The following is a 16,999-nucleotide window of genomic DNA, read 5'->3' as shown; positions in this document are numbered from 1 at the left end:
TGTACAAAATCATGCATTTGCTGTTTTGTACCACCAGAGGCCGCTGCGTGGTGTCTGTTTCTGCTTCTGACTGCAGCACAGCAACTTTTGATTTGTCTGACTCTATAACGCCTCAGATATTTTCAGATTCTTAAAGTTTATGTATATATATATATATATATATATAGGGGTTGGACAATGAAACTGAAACACCTGGTTTTAAACCACAATAATTTATTAGTATGGTGTAGGGCCTCCTTTTGCAGCCAATACAGCGTCAATTCGTCTTGGGAATGACATATACAAGTCCTGCACAGTGGTCAGAGGGATTTTAAGCCATTCTTCTTGCAGGATAGTGGCCAGGTCACTACGTGATACTGGTGGAGGAAAACGTTTCCTGACTCGCTCCTCCAAAACACCCCAAAGTGGCTCAATAATATTTAGATCTGGTGACTGTGCAGGCCATGGGAGATGTTCAACTTCACTTTCATGTTCATCAAACCAATCTTTCACCAGTCTTGCTGTGTGTATTGGTGCATTGTCATCCTGATACACGGCACCGCCTTCAGGATACAATGTGTGAACCATTGGATGCACATGGTCCTCAAGAATGGTTCAGTAGTCCTTGGCAGTGACGCGCCCATCTAGCACAAGTATTGGGCCAAGGGAATGCCATGATATGGCAGCCCAAACCATCACTGATCCACCCCCATGCTTCACTCTGGGCATGCAACAGTCTGGGTGGTACGCTTCTTTGGGGCTTCTCCACACCGTAACTCTCCCGGATGAGGGGAAAACAGTAAAGGTGAACTCATCAGAGAACAATACATGTTTCACATTGTTCACAGCCCAAGATTTGCGCTCCGTGCACCATTGAAACCGACGTTTGGCATTGGCATGAGTGACCAAAGGTTTGGCTAGGTGGCTCTGAAAGGTGCACATTTAATTCTGCCGTGATTTGGGCAGCCGTGGTTTTATGTTTTTTGGATACAATCCGGGTTAGCACCCGAACATCCCTTTCAGACAGCTTCCTCTTGCGTCCACAGTTAATCCTGTTGGATGTGGTTCATCCTTCTTGGTGGTATGCTGACATTACCCTGGTTACCGTGGCTCTTGATACATCACAAAGACTTGCTGTCTTGGTCACAGATGCGCCAGCAAGACGTGCACCAACAATTTGTCCTCTTTCGAACTCTGGTATGTCAATCATAATGTTGTGTGCATTTCAATATTTTGAGCAAAACTGTGCTCTTACCCTGCTAATTGAACCTTCACACTCTGCTCTTATTGGTGCAATGTGCAATCAATCAAGACTGGCTACCAGGCTGGTCCAATTTAGCCATGAAACCTCCCACACTAAAATGACAGGTGTGTAGATACATACATACATGCATACATGCATACATACAGTTTAGATTTTGTTTTTAAAAGACAGTTTTGCCATTTGGTATGGTACAGTGCCTTTAACATATATTCATACCCTATTTCACTTTTCCACATTTATCATGTTACAGCCACACACCTTAGTGGATTTTAGGTTTCATTTTATGTTGTAGATTAACACAAAGTAATTGTGAAATGGAAGAAAAATCGTACATGTTTTACAAATACATATCTGAAATGTGTGGGCTACATCTGTATTCAGCCCCCTTAACTCTAATACTCCTAAATAAAATCAAGTGTTAAAAAAGTGCCTTTAGAGATCACCTAATTAGTAAATAGAGTCCAAATCTGTATATTTTAATCTTGTTATAAATGCACCTGTTATGTTTCTGGCCTCTGAGGTTTGTCAGAGAACATCTGTGAACGACCAGCATCATGAAGATCAAAGACCACAGCAGGCAGGTCAGGGAGGAAGTTGTGAAAAGCAGGGACAGGTTAGATAACAAAGTGACACAAGGGAGTGGCAGCATGCTGGGGGCTGATTTTGTTCAGCCTGTTGAAGAAAAATCAGTTGAAACTTGAACATGGGTCAGAGGTTGACCTCTCAGCAGGACAATGACCTTAAACATACATCCAGGGCTGCTATGGAATGACTTAGATCAAAGTCCAGATCCCTTCTTAATCACTGATAATACTTGAAAACTGCTGTTCACAGGTGCTCCCCGTCCAGTCTGACTGAGTTTGAGTTGTTTTGCAAAGACGAATAAATACAAATTTCAAAGCTGGTAGAGACATACCCCAAAAGACTTGTAGCTGAAATGGCAGCAAAAGATGGTTCAACATATTATTGATTTAGGGTGACAAGTAAATACTCTGCATAACTATACAGAACAGAACATTTGTAAAAATTTGTGGTTGTAATTTCACAAAATGTGGAAAAGTTTTGTCTCCTTTCCACTCACCTTTGCTACTTGGCACAGCTAAAATGTGTGCTCCTTAGCTCTCTGAATACCATCAGCTCACATTCAGTGTTTCTCTTCAGAGCAGCAGGCACACCACCCCTCCACCCCCCTTCCACAATCTCTTTCTCTCTTTCTCTCTCTCTCAGGGGAGATAGTGTTGTTTGTTGTTTCAAGCCCGAGTTTGGTCCCACCACTCTCCGGAGAGTCAAGAGGGAGGGCAGAAGCCTATAATGGCCCACTGACAGAGACTGCATGGGACGGCCCACTTCATGGAGCATCTGATGGGATTATAACACTCTTTCCAGTTAATTTTTCCCCACTAAGAATAACTCTGCACATTCAGCTCATGGTGTAGCGTTACAGAGGCAAGTCTACGCTGAGAACGACTAGTTTTTGTCAAGGACCTGACTTTGGCAGAGAAAGGAAACCCAGGGAACATTCTTAAAGGATACAGTTTTTGTAAGTTCCAAGTTCATCCAGAAGTGTTCAAGCTTGTTTTCCATTTAAGAGCACAGAAAGGAGGAGAAAAATACTTGATCTTGGTGGGCTTGTGGTGAGCTGAAAGGAGAATGAGTGAGGAATTACTCCCAAATGAGCTCTGACAGCTGACACCATCCTCAGGCCCTTTACCTCATCCTTTCTGAGACATTCTGCCCGCTCTTTCTGTGGTCAGGGTTTGACAGTGAAGACTTTGCCTTTTTAGGCTTCGCATCATCCACACATGTGCACACATGCAGTCTGAGGGGATCTTATCAAATCAAGCGGATGCACACTTACAGCTGGAACTGAAAACTGAAATCTAACTTGTCATTTGATGTACCTGGGTTTGTTGTTTGCTATAAACTCACAGCCTCAACAGGACTGTGGTCACCTTTATTTTTACTCCCACCAGCCATGACAAGAGCTCTTGCATGTTGCTGTTTTGCATCTTCAGGTTGCTTTGCATTTGCTGCTCTCGCTTCACATTTTTCCATACCTTCCTATTAGTGGAACTTCGCCGATAGTTGTCATAAGTTGGGACTGAGGCTGCATTAAGCAATTCGAACTGATTTTTCTTATGATTCATGACACTACAGAAGTATTGGTTATGCCGCAGAGGTCCAGCTTAATCATTCACCTCCCAGAGATGCTTTACCGATGAATTTCTACACTCTGCCCAAATCCTTCTGAACCTGCAGATAACATGATGAACAAAGACTCTCGCTTTTCTAGGAAGATGCACGGAAACTTCTCCACACGCAGGCACTCCTGCATTGGGTATGTATCCTACCATGCATGAGGTGTGGTTTGATTGAGGTTATTGTCAGCAATTGTTTAGAACAGCAATGAGCTTGTTTCTGTTTTCCTATTAGATAGTTACTTCTCTTGTCCAAGAGACAATAAAATCTGTTGTTGAAGATGCAGTAAAATCTCAATTTAGCAATAAGTCTGCAGGATTAATTTAACCCCACATGAAGCCTCAAACAAATAACTCAGATGATTGTGTGCTGTGATGAAGCCGGTGGATGTTTCTTTTGGCATGTTGTTGTAGGCAGTACAGGCATATAAATAATACACGGTTTATGACATTTCTTGCAAATAAAAAAAAAAAAAATACAGCTGTTCTATGAAAGCCTCAGAGGTTTCTTAGAGAACATCAGAGAACCAACAGCTTCTTGAAGACCAAAGAACACAGCAGACAGGTCAAGAAGAACATTTAAAACAGAGAAGCTATGAATCATTCTTAAGATTTGGCCTTTGTGGAAGAGTGGCAAAAAAAAAGTCATTGTTAAAAGAAAGCCATACGAAGTCCTGTTTGCAGTTTGCCATGAGCTGTGTAGAGGACCCAGCAAACATGTGGAAGAAGGTGGTCAGATGAGGTCAAATTAAACTTTTTGGCATTTATGCAAAACTCTATTTTAGATCCTAAACCAACACTGCCCTGAACACACAATCCCCGTTAGGAAGTAAGGTGTTGGCAGCATTCTGCTGTGGAGATACTTCTTCAGCAGGAACAGGGAAGCTAGTCAGGGTTGAAGGGAAGATAGATGGTAGCTAAATGAAGGGCCATCCTGGAAGAAAACCTGTTAGAGGCTATAAAAGACTTGAGATCAGGGCAGAGGTTAATCTCTCATCAGGGCAACAACCCTAAACATGCAACCACAGCTACAATGGAATGATTTAGATAAAAGCAGTCATGTGTTAGAATGGTCCAGTCAAATGTCCACTGATGTCCCTCTGTGTGATGCCTGCAGCTGAGGCTGTGGATGCCATGGCAGATACCTGGTAATACTATGGTGCTCAGTAGGGAAGAATTAGTGTTCTACAGGAAAGGGTTCATTAGAGCAGGAGACAAGCTGACATTTCTCATCAGCTGTGGTCTAGGAAGCAAAACAGACAAGTTGCCTAAATCCCAGGAGGTTAATGCTGACTCCATTGACTGTCCCAGTGTATAACATGATAAAATGACTAATCAACAGTAATCAAAAAAATCTCAGCAGCATCGGTTGCTACAGACATTTACAGATGATTAGAATGTTTGCATAGATCCATACAGATGCATATCACATGATATCACACAATATACAATACAAAATTATTAAGGTGATAACTCCATCACAACAGGAGCATCTTATAAGAAAAGGCTGTAAATGCAGCATAAACTGATAATCAACCCCTTTTACTGTGAAGGGGAAGAAAAAACATGTTTTTGTAATTTTTTGACACAAATTTTTATTGAAAGGCTTGTTTACATTTTTACATTAACAACAACTGCATCCAGGTAACAAAGAAAAACAAACTGAAAAGGGAAAGAAAAGTGTCATTGCCAGTTTTGAATGTCCTTATTGTAATTTTAGAGCAATTTGTGGTGAAGCAAAAATTTCTGAACCTTGGGCTGAGGCATGTGGCTCTCGAGTGTCATCAGAACTCCTCCAGCTATGAGCCTTTTTGGATCATATGAGGAGATCAAAGCAGGTGATTTTATACCACATCTAGCAATCCAGATGTGCAGAGGGCAACAATAGCAGCCTCTATTCTCTCATTACCTGATGGGTAGATATTGCATCCTAGCTAGAAAAACAAGAAGCAATCAAAGCTTGACTAGCCACATCAATTTTTCCTCTCATGCAGGCATCTAATTCTATACTCATGGTATGGTGGAGGTAAACAACTGTTGAAGACATTTTGTAAGCACAGAAAGTTTGCATATATTAGGTTCTTTTGGAATAATCATCTCATATACACACACACACACACACACACACACAAACACACACACACACAGAGGAACAAAGCTTTGTTTGTGATCAAACTGTGACACCTCCTATTCTCAGTTGTACCAGCAGTACCAAGACACTATTCATTCCATCCAAACCTCCACAATAAATTGCTAAAGTACCCCTTGAACGTTTTTCACAACCACAAACGTCTGTGTATATTAGGATTTCATGTGACAGATCAACACAAGCAATGCATAATTGGGAAAAGGAAGGAAAATATAACATGAAAAGGGTGGCTCTCAAATGCATTTAGCCCCCCATTTGCACAACCACCATTGGCTGCAGTTATACCTGCAAATGCTTCAGGTTTTATTTCTATCAACTTTACACAACTACAGACTCCAACATTTTCTTTAAGAATAGCTTAAGCCTCAACAAGATTGGATTGGTCATTCTAACACATGAATATGTTTTTTAGCTCTGGGTGCATGTTTAAGATTGTTGACCTGTTGGATGGTCAACCTCAGTCTCAGTCTTATATCCCTCGCAGTTTCTTACATATAGTCTTCATGACCCCCCCCAAACACACACACACACACACACACACACACACAGACACATACCCTCCAAGCCCAGTCCCAGATCAGTCAATAAGGCCTGTGTGAGACTACAACGGCTCGGCAGCCGCATGCGTCACAGCTGTACTCCCTATTTTAAGCATGACTGATTTCCCCAATTGCCTTCAGAGCCTCATCGATTCCTGAGTGGCAGTCTGGGACAGCAGTGACTATGCTCTGCTTCAAAACAACTCGTTTACTGTATTCCCTGCTCACTGTGTGAGAAAAGCAGCAGGACTGCTGTGTTCAAAGTCCAGTTTTTTGGATAGCATCACATCACATCAGTGAGGACATCTGGTCAGAAAAGCTGAGCCATGTATTTAGGCATGAGCTCTTCACTGCCTCAGGATGAATGGAATGTTACCACTAGAGGGAGAAGTTAACTAAGGTATAGGCAGATACTAGGAGATTGCAGACCAAGTGAGAGTTGGAATTCAAATAAACAAAGAGTGAAATAAATCCTGAATTTGTTTTTTGGCTTCTAAAGATTTGACTTCTTGTAACTATTTAAAATAACTGAAGTCAGGAACTCAGTGTGTTGTGATTGAAAAAATAATTTCTTTATCTGTTATACATTTGCATCGTGTCTCGTTATTTGTCATCACATTCTGCCATCTGTAACACACGTACAATCTGTTTGAGGACATATAGAACACATTTAAACTGTTTGTTTTCCTCCTTTTTATATTTGAATTTAAAGTTATACAGATGCAGACACATTTGTTAGCACCCCTGGCACAGATGAGTAAAAAGCCTCAATAAATTCACATTTTATTCCAGTAGCACAATCTCACAATGAAAAAACAGAAAAACCCATTTAATGTTTGTAGAGAGGTTGAATACATTTCCTCTGTTTGAAAGAAAATGAGAAATAACTTTTCCACAGAATCACCACTGGCACAATGGTTGGTACCCCTGTGAATACTTAGACAATAAGACAGCACCGGGTCCTGTCCTGTGAAACATTCACATAGTTAGAACATACAGAGAAAGGGAACTTTGACCTTAATTTTTTATTCTTCCTCTAGATCCTCCTGAGTCCTGGGTCTTCTTTGCACAGCTTTTCTGTCAGATTTAGGTCTGGGAAGTGTGAGGGTCAGGGAAGAAGGTTGATTATGTGTCCGTTGAACCGTTTCTCTGTTGATTTGGTCATATGTTTTGGATCATTTCCCCTGCTGAGAGTTCCAGCAACAATGAGGTTCAGTTTACTGTTGGAGCCCACCGGACTATTATTTATAATCTCCTGGTATCGTAAAAAGTTCATGATGTCATTGACTCTACAAGGTTCTTGGATACTTTAATAGAGAAACAAGCCCATAGCATCACAGATCCTCCGCCATGCTTAACGTTGGTCATGTTGTGGCATTTTTCTTCCAGAATGGAGTGGCTGCTGTTGGAAAGCAGCTGCACATCACACTTAATGATGGTAGAACAGAAAAGGGTTTTACTGGCATCACACCCCAGCAGGTAGATAGCATCTAAACAGTTGTTATGAAGGCTTGGTGATATGAAGATGCCACTCAATGGGGTAGTTCTCTTACATTGTACATTGGATACTTTTTTACTTTACACATGATTCTGTTCACTGAGGGGTGACAATATGGTACATGATCCAGACTACTGGCTAGTGGCTAAAATAAATTGGTCTCTGTGTCATATTTACAGTTAAGCCCATAATTATATAAACCCCAGGATAATCTGTGGAAGGAACAAAAGATTAGAGTGATGGCAAGGAGGCCTTCAAACCGTAAAAACTCGGAGCTCATCACCAAAGATAAATGTTCATAATACCAGAGGAAACTGGCAATAAGGTGCTAACCTATTTAAAAAGGGATTAATTGGTTAAATAGGAAGAAAACATATTTCTGGTGATTATTGAGAGCAGTTTACATAATTTCCAACATGCCATTTTTGATTAAAGCAAAAAACAAAGAGATTTGTTTTCCCTGTAAATTGTTACCTTTTCAGAAAATAGCTTTATTGTATGATATTGCCAGATGGGACCTTTTAGCTGCATGGAGACATAATTTTGCCCATTTTTAAATTTTGTCAATTTTTCTTCTCATGAGATTTGTTTCCCATTAAATACATTTACCGAATTAAAGACTGGATTTTTTAAAAGTCTCACTGTGAAATTATGCTGCTGCAATAGCACATAATTTTATTTAGTTAAGTTTTTTATTTTTACACATCTTTACCAAGGGGGCAAGAACCTTTTCTGCTTATACATTTTTGAAGGCACAATATACTTCTGCAAAGGCCTGCTTAAATTGACAAAAGTTAGGTCACAGTGACTAATTCCTTAACACTGTTTTAGTTTGCTGCATGGTGACTCTGGAGTTTGCATTCTGAACTTGTTTTATTTTATGCCTTCCTACCAAACCTAGCTGTGAAAGGAAAAAGTTTGGAATTTTCTTAAATATTTATAAAAAAGTCAGATTTGAGTGTAGCACGTTGTAGTCTGCATGTGGGAAATAATGTCTCCTCTCACTGTTGCAGATTTCAGTTTTATTAGAATCAGATTTATTGTCCAAAGATGAAGAAAATTTACATATTTATTTAATGGAACAGCACTACATGACACTGGGCTGATTAGCATAAAACCTTACTAATTTATGCAAGTTAAGTTTAAGTGATGAGATTATGATGTGTTGGGGCCTTTGGTGCTGGCCACATGGACGGGTCCATTTGTGCTTGACAACTTCTTGAACGTATGCTTTGAATGTGCCACTGTGTTTGTATATTTGTATCCCTTACTTACATCTTTGAATTTTGGGATTTCTGTGTTGTATGTGCACATAGAGTGACTGTGACTATTGATGAGTGCATTTTTCACATTTTTGGTTGTAAAGGACCCAAAAGTGGAGAGAGGTTGTGGCAAAAAGGACATTTCTTTTAAAGATGAAACAATCACCAAACCAGTAGATAACTCACAGAGGGAACAGGTCATGAAGAACAGGCAGCGAATCCGGCATGGATCATACAGCCAAACAGAAGAATCCATGTCAATACATAATATTGACTGACTGAAGCATAAAAAGGCAAAAAATTTTTCATGTCAAAATGAGTCATTTCACACAGTGCCGCAATGAGTAACGTCTTAGATTTTGAGAAGGGATGTTTGTTTTACACGTAAATGAAATTAGTCAAAGTAGAAATTAATATTTCAGTGTAAATTATTGGGTGAGAGTGCCTTCCAGACAAACCACAAATAAAAGATGTTGACTAATAGTCAACAACTCTGACACACACTGACCACTCCTCAACAACCATAAAACAGCTTGTTGTTCAGGAATGCTAACCCAGCCTCCATGGCCAGCAGATGATATCATGAGGCCCCTTTGCCAAGAATGGGCTAGTGAACCCACAACATCCAGAATTTATGTCTTGTCATTTTATGGGTTTTAAAAAGTTCCATGTGGAATAATTTTGCCCTAACTGACCAGGACTTTAGACTGACTGTCTTAAGTGTGATGTGAAGACACTGAACAGAACCAAACATTCAGTGCCTGTTTTTCCTCAAATATCACAATGTCTTCCATCATGCTGACTTTGATTCTTGGAACACTGAGAACCCCTTTGCTGTACAACCAAGTGTGTGTTTCAATGTGGCGATTTGCAAAGTGTATGTGTGCATGTCTGCTCCATTAAATCCTTTCATAGAAACAGGTCAAAACAGCAGAGAACTGCAAAGTTAAGTTAAAACCTCTTCTCTGTCCCATCCCCATTACAACAGTCGGGTCCAAGGTCACATATATTCTCACCTCTGTGATAGGTTTACAGAAGTTAACTATGTTGCGGTATAGAGAGTAAACAAAATCAGAAACTCCTTCATTAACATATGCTGAACAGCAAGAGATAAGAACTAACCCTAACCTCTCAGTCCAAGTCCAAGACAAGAGAAGCAATAGTTAAACCAGAGTTTGATTAGATTTATAAAATATTGCCATTCCTAATTCAGTCTCCAAAAAGCCCTTTTACTGCAGGCTTGGATATCATGTTGCCACTTTGATGGACCCTGCTAATGAGCCTCTTTACATTTCCTTAAATAGAAGTTTTCCTTGTAGACTACAGGCACAGAAGCTCAGCATCACAAAATAGGATTACAGAAAATACCAAAAGTAGTTAAAAACTTCATATTGCATGTTATGTATGTCACAGCCAATGTTATCAGCTGTTTTAAGTCAGGGACATTTTGACTTCTCTGCTGTAACGTTTTTATACTGGAGTGGTTTTTGTTTCCTCTGTGATTTCCATGATGCTGTTGACTGGTTAACTCTGTTTCTGGAAATATGTTTTGTGTTGAACTACATAGTTAGCGGCTTCCTGTCATCTTTTTATTTTTCCACATTTAAAGTATGTTAACAAGGAATATAGCAATCAGTTACTGTTCTTTTTATATCAAAATAAAGTTTTCTTATATTAGGAGATGAATAATGAGAGGTAGAGAGCTGTGCTGTTTAACTCTACCAAACCCTTATTTGACAACACTGCTAATCCTGTATAGCTGTTATCAGTTACAGCAACTATTTACAATAAGAAAATACAGCCATTTGCATTGTGTTGTTTGTAGCCACATGATGTTGTACCCCTTTGTTTTGCCAGTTGACAGTTCTCCTGTGACTGAATATGGTAAAGCTAGGAGATAACTGGTATATTTTAACAGATACAAGTTTTGAAAAACTTCAAATACCAATTTCCCAATTCCAGCCAGGTAAAATATGCATGGAGTTTGCATCTTTCTGGAAAAAAAATGATCAGCTGTTTAGTTTTTCAGGGTGTCAGGACTGGTTATAAATTAACATGATAACGGTTACCATTTTTGCTTTAATGATAGGTTACAACTAATGAGCAAATAACACATTTTAGGAGCTTTCAGTGACTGTGTAAAACGGCTCACACAGCTTTTAAGCTTAAAAAGTAAAGCCAATGAGAAAATTTCCTAAAGATTAATTCTTTCCTTTGGATTACACATGTACAAAAATAGTTCACTTTAAGGTAACACAAACATGGCTTGTTAAGCTAGCAATTGGATCAGGGTTGTCCAAAGTCCAGTCGGATGGCCACAAGGGGCCCTTGGAAGGACTTTGTTTGGCCCGTGATGGCCATTCTAGCATAGTATAAATGTAGCCTACCTGCACAGGTGGTTGATCCAGCTGTGTCGAGGCCGGCACTCAATTCCACACGTTGTCACTAGCTGCTACTGTGAGCAAGTTTTCATATGATCTTCGGTCATGCAGAGTTCCGCTCTGGTGAAAAGCATTGAAAGTTTAGCCGAAATCTGACCTTTATGACAGAATCTGTGCTCACTTCCTGTTTGGTGGCGAAGGATAAATGAAAACTTTCTGTCATGCTATGAAAGTGTCATCCAAAATTAGTATGGCTTGTAGGTAAAAGTTTGAAACTCCAGGAGACAGTGAAGGAAGGTCAATCAGCTAAAAATCTAAGTCATTTGATTGTTGTAGGCAGGGTTGAAGTGATGTCATTATTTGATTGTGCTAACATGTTCAGCATTGGACCACGATGATGCATACCAAAATTGAAGTGGATGCGATGATGAATGAGGGAGATAGAGCGGTTGAAGTTTCCCAGGGGGCAGAGTTGACCCAAACTTCAATGTAATCCATTAGAGCTGTTTGGGGGTTGACAAAGATCAACCATATTCACTTTGGAGTAAATCGGATCATGCATGTGTAATTTAGAGCCAATCATAAGGTCATGGCATGATGTGGGTCAAATATGGACCTTCCGAAGTAAAACATTACACTTCCTGTTGTCAGGGAGCGGGAGTTCGATGATGTCAGCATTTGACCATTGAATTTTTTTTGGTGCCTGATGTGGATCAATTCCAGAAGGTTCCGTGTTTCTGTGACCTTCCTTGTAGGAGCTATAACAATTTTGTCTTTTATGGTGAAAAGTCAGATTTTGAGTATTGGCCATGCCCACATGCTTTCATGTAGCACGTGGGCTTGCTATATGAAAGCATGCCAAACTTTTTGGCGGGAAGGCAAACTTTGAGGCCTGGCCCCGCCCCTTCAGCATGTCAAAAAACTCGATTTTGATAACTTTTAATCCTCCATGCCTTAAGGGCATATTGACCAAAGATGAAACTGATAGCTCAAAATCCCTAGGAGGAGTTCGTTAAAGTTTGACATGCATGAAAAGTAAAAAAACGGGCAAAAATGACCCTTTGACCCAAAATGGCGACTTCCTGTAGGTTTTAAGGCGTACATCTAAGATACTTTTTTTCGTGATTTGAAGGGATCTACCTATGTACCAAATTTTAAATCTGTAGGAGTTACCAGTTGGCCTATTTCAGTTTAGGGGGCGTGATAGGGCTGTTTGGCCAAGCCCACTTTCAATTCCATTAAAAAATACAAATATTTCACAAGTTTGGGGACTTTTTGAATATGTTAAAGCTGCCAAAAAGGCAATTAATTTCCCAGATGAATAATAATAATAATATGAAACATTTGAATTACAGTAGGCTTTCGCAGCACTTCACTGCTTAGGCCTAATTATTCTCTTTCATTAAAACCACCTTTTTTGCTTTTATTTTAATGTTATATAAATGAGAAAGCAAACACCGAGTGCAGACATCGGTGCACCCATTCCTTAAACATTTGCCTAAATACAGCAAGGGTTCCCATGACAGTGAGCCATATCTTGTTCTTATTGCTAAGAATAGAGTAAGATTTTTTTAATTTTTATACCAAACAAAAACCTAAAAATAACCCACTAAAATGTTTGTTTTGGATAATTCAAATGGGAAAAAATCCTTTTAATGTTTTAGATCTACAAAGATTATTAGATTCCTGTTTTAGAAATCTAAGTACTTTGTTCATTAAAATTTTGCATGCCTTGTTTATTGGTAAGCAAATGAAATTTTTTTTTAAATCGCAAAAAATTTTTTTTTCCATTTTTCATAAAAACAAATAAATTGGGGCCCGAATACGTCCAGCTTGATGATTTTAGCATGACCCAAAGTTTGGAGACTACTGAATTAGATACTAAGTAAAAAGACCAAAAGGAAGCAGAGGAGTCATATACAAAATACTTCTACTTAGTTTGCTCAGCCTCGGCAAATAGAACTGAACAGGGTGGCATAAGAAAGGGCTTGTGTTAGTTCCATTATTCAGCCATCTGTGTATGCAAAAAGAGATTCCAATAATGGAGGGCCTGCCTTTGGGTGTGGCTACCATGTGACTGACAAGTCCCTGGCCTGCAAAGCACAACCTGTGTGCTTGGTTTCACAGCCAGACCTAAATTATATTTATTGTTTTATTCTCAAGATTATGACAAGCTCCACAACTATGACCGAAAGACCAGTGGTGGATGTCATGACAACATAATGTGCCTTGCAAAAGTATTTACACCCCTTGAACCATTTTATATTTTGCCATGTGACAACCACAAACTTCAGTGTGTTTTATCAGGATTTTATGTAATAGATTCCTTACTATTCTTTGCCTTGGTCTATATCATAAAAACCCTTAATAATACATTTGTTTGTGGTTATAATGTAAAAAAATGTGAAAAACATATTTATACTTATGTAAATCAATGTGATTGTGCTTGTGCTTTTGGTTGTACAAAAACTTGAAACTGAGATTGTTTTGCATTTTCCTGTTCTGAACAAATTGGTTTTCAGTTTGGAGGAATGGGTGGACATGTCTGCCCGTTCTTGGTTGGTATATGATTGCATAATATCACTCTGAAGTAGAGGTCTGATGGTCAAATCAGGTATGCACAACAGATTGGTGTTTAAATGGGGTTGAGCCCTCAATCTCACAGAAAAAGAATTGTTAAGACATGTTCAATGTATCTTACAAAAATCTTCCTTTAGATTATAAAATTAGTTCACAGTGAGCTGAGTCCTCAGAGCTGCTTACTATAATACCCTATCATACTCCTTCTGTCTTCACCCTCTTTACTTAACACACACGAGGCTTACTGCCACACACACACGCACTAACACAGATACAGGACACAGTCCATCTGGAGAGGATAATATGTCCTGAAACTGCTTTGGGATCCACCGTGTGTTTGAGATAGACAACAAAACCTAAGACAGACATAGCGTGAATGTAGAACAGGCTGCAGGAACTTTAATATTCAAGGAAAGCTGAAGGTCCGATCCCAACCCCCTTCCTAAGCTCCAGCCTCACTCTGAAACCCGTTCCCATTTTACTGTGATGCACACTTGCTCAGTCAAATGCCTACACAGAAACACTCGCTCAAAAAATCCACACACACTGTTACACACAAACAGGTTAGACAGATCCGTGCACAGTCTAACGGGTCTGACAAAGAATAATAATACAGAGCACAGGCCTACGGCAACATGGAAAGGTCTGTATTTATTCTGTGATTAAAGGTGCAGCAAACAGAGACCAGAGGGAAACATAAGAAGAGGGAGAGAGAGGGAGCAGACAGAAAGTGAGAGAGGGTAGAGACTGAGCCACATTTAGACTCAGGGCAAAGACAAGATGTACATGTGGGGCAGACTACTGCTTAGAGCGATAAAAGCTTTCTCTCAGCCTGTATGGCTATCAGACAAACTGCTAGTAGATTACGACTTGGAGGAATCTAGTCTCAGGAAAGCATAAACTCCAAATCTGCACGTCTTAACTGAGAAGCAACATATTTTTACCAGCATATTGGTTCGTCTTAGTTATCCTGGCTCTGTGTCAGACGCACTTGTCTTAGAGTTGCCTTCCACTCCTGCCAGGGGGAATGAGAACCCTAAAGAAGACATGCAGAGCTGGACGACCTGACAGTACAAGACAGACAAGGAAGCGTGCCGGGTTTTACACGGATGAGAGTGGCCACAAGCTGAGGAGCACAAAGAGGGGGAGAACAGCAGAGCGGCCGAGAAGAGGAGGGTGAGGACGTGTTAAAGAAAGTAGGCTAAAAAAAGATGAGTGTGCCGGCAAACTACGGCTTCTTTTACTCTGTGGAGCGGAGTGTAACTATGCGGACTGGGAACATTCGGGGCTCACCGTGTGCTGTCAACAGGCCCATAGACATCTTACACAAACGCAGGCGGTAATTAAGAGCTACCTCACTCCCTCTCACTAACTTCATTTAATCTTCCATTTTTTTCTTCTGGTTTCTGTGATCTTAAAAGCATGGACAGATTCTCCATTATGCTATGAGAAGTTGCACTTGGTTCTGTTTGTGAAAAAAAGGTTCCTGGTGAGGTCAATGGTCATTTTCTTTTTGAAATATAACCCTGATTTGAAATAATTTCTCAGTGATGGTTTCCTAAATGCTACTTTATTTCCAACAGAAACACAAGCTTCCTGTTATTTGATACATTTTGCTCTAGCTATGACACTTTAATTCTCAGTTTATTTTTAGAATTTAAATTGCAAAATAAAAACTAACCTTGTGAAATTGAGGATAAGATACATTGCATAAGGTTTTGGTCAATCTGCTCCTTTCCACCTAGTTCAAGCCAACAGGACATCTAAATAATGTACCAAATGGCCTGTTAATTAAAGCTTTAAATACAGTTTAGCATCCAAATAATTAAAAACCTTTCAACTCCAGTTACAGATCAGTCATGTCCATCATTAATTTACTCACACACCAGTTTATAAATTAGCTGACATTTACTTTAATGGAATCTAACACTTTCTTAAGCGTGAGAAAGACCAGATGTCTGTGCATGAAACTGGGGCATTTGGGAGGGCATTCCACTAATTTATTGCTACAAATAACTATGATTTCCCAAATTATGTTTTTCGTTATGCAATGCTGCAGTCTCCTCTTAAAACAGATCTACTTGATCTTGTTTCTTCAGAGCGGAGTGTGAAAAATGGTTTTAAGGGGGAATGAATTAAGGAGTCTGAGGACTGTTTCCCCGATTGTTATACAGTACAGATAATGTGGTAATAATTTTTGCATTTAATTGTCAACAGGAAGGCAGTTGTTCATGTTTTGGAATTTTAAAAGCCTGCTTTCTTACTTTTTATAAAAATGCTAACTTTTTTCCACATTTTTTTAAAAGAGAACTTTTACAAACTGCTAACTTTTATCAGCTCCAAAACTTACAAAAACATCCTTTAGTCCTCATCAGATGTTCCACATCAGCATTTCCTGTCAGGTTGTGGTTTTTGGAGTAGGGCCCGAACACACACAGGAATAGGGAAGAAGCTTAGTGAGTAAACGAATTTATCAGTTCAGGACGTGGAGTGTGGACAGGGGAAGAGGTGGAAAAACCAGGAACAGTAATGGAAGAGTACAGCAGAAAACAATGACCAACAGAGGGCTTATATGGGCGAAGGAACAAGTGAAGGCTGTGAAGTAAATGAGGTGGAGCAGGTGAGCAGAATCTACTTGATTGCATGGTGGCTGTGGCTGAGGGGGGAGAGACTTATTACCATGAATGGAGCTGAACAGAGATACAAAGAATCTACAAGACATGGGGAAAAGATAAACAGAAATCAAATTGGAAATAATTAAATGTTCAAAAAACTTTGGAATAAACTGGGAAGCTAAACACAATATAATGAACTAATATGGAAAACATCTAACAATGATGAACACAGGGAAATGAACTGAAGTAGGCAGAATTTAAAGAACATAACATGGATATGATCAAAATACAGAAACAAACAAAAATCAAAACCTAAACACCTCTAGATCGTGACAATTTCCCATAAAACGTATTTGCCATATTTCAGTTCTGTTCAATTCAGTTTATTTATATATCACAACACATATCGTCTCAAGGCACTTTGAATAAAAGTCAATTCAATGAAACAATACACACATTCCTGTTGATCCCAGTTATCAAACAATGCAGGCAGATTACTAAAACACCGACATGTACTGATCCAGGAGTACGTTC

General features: G+C 39.5%; 1 protein-coding gene across 5 annotated transcripts in view; it reads left to right on the top strand.

Annotated features, from left to right (window-relative positions):
* The first annotated feature begins 2,548 nt into the window (after window positions 1-2,548).
* pde4ca (phosphodiesterase 4C, cAMP-specific a) overlaps window positions 2,549-16,999 on the top strand; it is a 49,595-nt gene continuing 35,144 nt past the window's right edge. For 3 of the 5 annotated variants that reach the window (XM_047368974.1, XM_047368971.1, XM_047368972.1), the window contains exon 1: window positions 14,631-15,026. In XM_047368974.1, coding sequence (XP_047224930.1) covers window positions 14,878-15,026 — 149 coding nt within the window. In that variant the 5' untranslated portion in view covers window positions 14,631-14,877. Of the gene's footprint in view, window positions 3,582-14,630; window positions 15,190-16,999 lie in introns of those variants that run through there. The other 2 variants (XM_047368976.1, XM_047368973.1) reach the window with 2 other exon arrangements.

Source organism: Girardinichthys multiradiatus, chromosome 6, assembly GCF_021462225.1.
Source record: "Girardinichthys multiradiatus isolate DD_20200921_A chromosome 6, DD_fGirMul_XY1, whole genome shotgun sequence".
NCBI classification, from domain to species: Eukaryota; Metazoa; Chordata; class Actinopteri; order Cyprinodontiformes; family Goodeidae; genus Girardinichthys; species Girardinichthys multiradiatus.
The sequence above is the reverse complement of the archived record's forward strand: the minus strand, read 5'-3'. Positions and strand labels throughout refer to the sequence as shown.